At 47.4% G+C, this 4,520-nt stretch overlaps 1 protein-coding gene across 1 annotated transcript; it reads left to right on the forward strand.

Annotated features, from left to right (window-relative positions):
• Window positions 1-348: 348 nt before the first annotated feature.
• Window positions 349-1,993, forward strand: LOC122022293 (7-deoxyloganetin glucosyltransferase-like). The gene is made up of 2 exons (XM_042580251.1): window positions 349-903; window positions 1,002-1,993. Exons 1-2 carry the CDS (start codon window positions 414-416, stop codon window positions 1,919-1,921), a joined length of 1,410 nt encoding a protein of 469 aa, XP_042436185.1. The 5' UTR covers window positions 349-413; the 3' UTR covers window positions 1,922-1,993.
• Window positions 1,994-4,520: the final 2,527 nt, after the last annotated feature.

Below are 4,520 nucleotides of genomic sequence, written 5' to 3' on the forward strand. Positions count from 1 at the left end.
TTAGTTCACTTGACCCAGTTTACTGGACAGACAAGGACCAGAAAAACAAAAAAGTCAAACAAAATACTAAAACCTCTCGTATACTAACTAGTCTACGACTGTCTGTGCTGTGGCCTTTTGGTTGTTTTCAACCTTCATTTATTTATTTTTTATTTACTTTCTTTTCATTTACGTTTTATAAAATTTAGGTTTGAATCCGACCACTAGTCTACGCTCAGAATGTCCACAAGTTCTTGGAGGAAAAAAAGAGTTTGAATCCTAATTCTCCTCCAGCCTCCAATTTAAAATTATGCAAGTTATCGTCATTGATATCGTATCTAAACTCTGCATCGATGTATATAAACCCCTGCATAGCTTCTCCATCAGACACCGAGGCACAAGACCAAAAACAAGTTGAAAAAAAATCGATCGAAATGAGTTCGATTCCGAGCGAGAAGAAGCCTCCTCACGCTGTGTGCGTGCCCTTCCCGGCGCAAGGCCACATCACCCCCATGCTCAAGCTCGCCAAGCTCCTCCACTCGCACGGCTTCCACATTTCTTTCGTCAACACCCACTACAACCACCGCCGCCTCCTCCTCTCCGGCGCCGTCTCCTCCCACGCCCTCCCCACCTTCCGCTTCCTCTCCATCCCCGACGGCCTCCCGCCCTCCGACGACGACGCCACGCAGTCCATCCCCGCGCTCTGCCACTCGCTCCCCCGCGCCGCCGCGGAGCCCTTCCGTGACCTCCTCAAGGCGCTGCCGGCGACCTGCGTCGTGTCCGACGGCGCGCTGACCTTCACGCTCGAAGCTGCCGAGGAGGTCGGCGTGCCGGCGGTGCTGTTTTGGACCACCAGCGCCTGCGGGTTCATGGGGTACCTCCATTACGAGCAGCTGCGCGAGCGAGGCCTCACGCCGTTTAAGGGTGATCATTGCGAAACTCAACGATTTCCATCGATAAAAAGTTTTTTTTTTTTAATTTTGTCTCAATTTTATTTTATTTTATTTTATTGAGAATTTTAGATGAAAAGGATCTCGCAAATGGGTACCTGGATACCCCTGTGGATTGGATTCCGGGCATGACGAAGAAGATGCGACTCAGGGACTTCCCCACCTTCATCCGCACCACCGACCCCAACGACGTCATGCTCAACTACTGCATCCGAGAGGCCCGGCGCGCCGCCCTCGCCGCCGCCGTCGTCCTCAACACCTTCGACGACCTCGAGCGCCCCGTCCTCGACGGCATAGCAACCGTCCTCCCACGGCCAGTCTACACCATCGGCCCCCTCCTCTCCTCCCCCGGCGACGGGGCTCTCTCCTCCCTCCGTTCCAACCTGTGGAAGGAGGATCCCGGCTTCCTGGAGTGGCTCCGCGGCAAGCGCCCCAGCTCCGTCGTGTACGTCAACTTCGGCAGCATCACGGTGATGACAAGGGAACAGCTGGTGGAGTTCGCGTGGGGGCTGGCCGACTGCGGGTACGAGTTTCTGTGGGTGGTACGGCCGGACTTGGTGACGGGGAACTCGGCGGTGCTTCCACCGGAGTTCGTAAAAGAGACCGAGAACAGAGGGCTGCTGGCGAGCTGGTGCCCGCAGGAGGCAGTACTGGGACACGAGGCCATCGGCGGGTTCCTAACACACAGCGGGTGGAATTCCACGATAGAGAGTATCGCCGCCGGCGTGGCGATGCTGTCGTGGCCGTTCTTCGCGGAGCAGCAAACCAACTGCCGGTACGCATGCAAAGAGTGGGGGAACGCCATGGAGATCGACAACGCCGTAAAAAGGACGGAGGTGGCGGACTTGATAAGGACGTTGATGGGAGGAGAGAAAGGAAGAGATATGAAGAGAATGGCGGCCGAGTGGAAGGAGAAGGCGGCGAGGGCCACAGGACCCGGTGGATCGTCGGAGGTGAACCTCCAAAGGCTTATTGAAGAGGTGCTACTTTAATCAAATATATTGCAAAATATACATTGTTATTGGGGATATCAAGTATCATTTTACAAAGTATATATGGTTTTATCCCTTACGTAAAAAATGGGATGTATACTCTATCTTTATTGTATTCAAAAATTTTATTGAAAATCGATTCTCGATGACTATCAAAACACTTTTCACTGATAATGTTAGTGAATTCTTAACTCTTCGCTCCTTTCTTACTACTCATGGTATCAGTCACCTTACCACTCCTTCACACACTCCTGAACACAATGGATACTCTGAACATTGTCATCATCATATTATTGAAACTGGTCTCACTTTATTGCACAAAGTGCATATTTCACTCACTTTCTGGCCTTGTGTCTTTGTTGCGGCAGTCTATTTGATTAACCGCATGTCCTCTTTTTAAAATTTGTTCACCTCCGTTCCTAATCTTTCTAAGCTTCAAGTTTTCGGGTGATCCCGTCCGGAAGCTGAGTCGAATGAAGGAGGGCCTTGCTGTGCTAAAAGTTGACGGAGAGTCGTTGAGACGATGAGTCAGCGAGGTACCCCCTGGACAAGTTCGCACAGGCGGTTCTACAGAGAGAACTGATCAAGATGATGATGCTATTGATCTGCACACACTCAGACGAGTCCACCGGTCGTTAGAGACTATAAACCAGGGAAAAAGTCCCCGGGTCAGGCCCTCTGACGCTCTAGTCAGGTACTTTTTCCCCAGGCTCAACCGCGGGTCCCTCAGGACCCCCTCCACTTATTTATCATAATTATTGTACTACCCTTCCTTCTGAGGAGCAATTATGGTCTCAATCGGACGTTCCCACCAGCTCCCTCAAGATAAAAGGTCATCTAGCCACTCTATGGGAAGAAAACCTGCAGCATATGAATTCCTTGTCTTCCCCAGCTCAAATGGATCAATTCGCAGAATCATATATCAAGGTAACCTTTAAAGATTTCCCAACAATTGCTTTTCCCGCTCTTATCAGCTGCTTTCTGTATGTTCCAAGCCCGTGCAGAATCTCTGATAGTGAACCATTCCTTCCATGCTACGCATTATCAAAATAAGATGCTGCGCGACCATTTGGATGAATTGGAATTGCAACTGAATGATCCTGCCCAGGCTAGCCATGCTCTGAGGGTCGAAATAAAAGATTTAACCAAAAAGAAGAATAGTCTGGAAGTATCCTTGGCCCGCACCAGCCACGAATTTAAAGATCTCCAGGAAAAGCAAAGTCAAGCTGATAATGCACACCAACAAAGTATGAATCAGCAGGCTTCAGAGCATCAAAGAGCTATGGACCAGTTAGCTCAAAAGTTGCGTGCTGCCGAGGCTCTGGTGCAGGATCAAGACCAAAAGATAAAATCGCAGGAGGCCCTTTTGACATCTCAAGAGACCCAATTGACTTCCCAAGCAACAGAATTAGCCACTGCTAGAAGTGAACTAGCTCAGGCTAGGGCCACCACAGAGGGCGTGTCGACGACTCTGGCGATCTACAAAGAAGGAGAGAACAATCGCTGCTTGCAAAACCATGCTATGTATCTGTGTTCTCCAGAATTTTGTGCACAAGTGGGACATCATTTTTCCACATCTGCTATCTACGGGGCGGGCGGGGCTCTGCGACAACCTTACGAGCAAGACTATTTAAAGTCCCTTCCCCCTCCTGAATTCTTAGACCATGATCGGATCCTCAAAGAGATACCAAATGAGATATTTGCTCCTTTCGAGTGACATTTTCTGACTTTTTGTACATAATGACTTGAGAATTGCTTGTAAACCACTTTGTTATTTCCTTGTTTGCCTCTCAATGCTTACTTTAAATTGCTTAGCTTTGTCATAAAGTTTTACATACAATCTGTTTGTTGGTTGCTACTCGGAAAACCTAATGGTTCCACTGTACAAAAAATTTTGTACAAAGGTCTGAACCTTTTCCTAGCTACCATGTGTTCTTTTAAATTAAACTTGGATCGCCTGCGGAACTTAACACGTTTGATCCAAAGTTTAATTTATTTGTTCTTTTAGGTTTTGACTTGGATCTCCTGCGGAACTTAACACGTTCGATCCAAATCACCTAAGTTATTAATTCCATTAAATATTAATTTCCATAATTGGTTCCCAGTACTGACGTGGCGAGGCACATGACCTTCTTGGATATGGGAGCAACCACCACCTACTAGACAAAACCTTTTAAGGAAAGCTAATATTTAATTTCCTAAAATAACTTTAGGTTAACCGAAAGGAACAATCAAATCACAAGGAAAAGAAAAAAACAAAGAACACAACATCGAAAACAAATTCGAAATACTAGAATCGCATGCCTCTTGTATTTAGTATTTTTTACATGAAGATAAAACTAGTATGATGCGGAAATTAAATACTAGTATACCTTTTCTTTTGCAAGCAAAAGCCTCTAGGTCTTCTACCGTATTCCTCTTCTAACCTTGGACGTTGTGTGGGCAACGATCTTCCGAGATGAGAATCCACCAAAGCACCTTCTTCTCCTTTCTTCAAGTTTCGGCCAAGCACTATGCTTCCAAAAGATGAAGATCTTTTTCCACCAACCAAGCTCCAAGGGATGTAAGCTTTCTCTCCTTCTTCTCCAAGCTAAAATTC

This window comes from Zingiber officinale, chromosome 9B (assembly GCF_018446385.1).
Source record: "Zingiber officinale cultivar Zhangliang chromosome 9B, Zo_v1.1, whole genome shotgun sequence".
In the NCBI taxonomy this organism is placed as follows: domain Eukaryota; kingdom Viridiplantae; phylum Streptophyta; class Magnoliopsida; order Zingiberales; family Zingiberaceae; genus Zingiber; species Zingiber officinale.

What these genes read in the sequence shown, in the direction of transcription:
- LOC122022293 (XM_042580251.1), top strand. Translation starts at nt 414, where the DNA reads ATGAGTTCGATTCCGAGCGAGAAGAAGCCTCCTCACGCTGTGTGCGTG. An exon ending in AGGCCTCACGCCGTTTAAGG is followed by an intron (nt 904 to 1,001) that starts GTGATCATTGCG and finishes TGAGAATTTTAG; the next exon opens with ATGAAAAGGATCTCGCAAAT.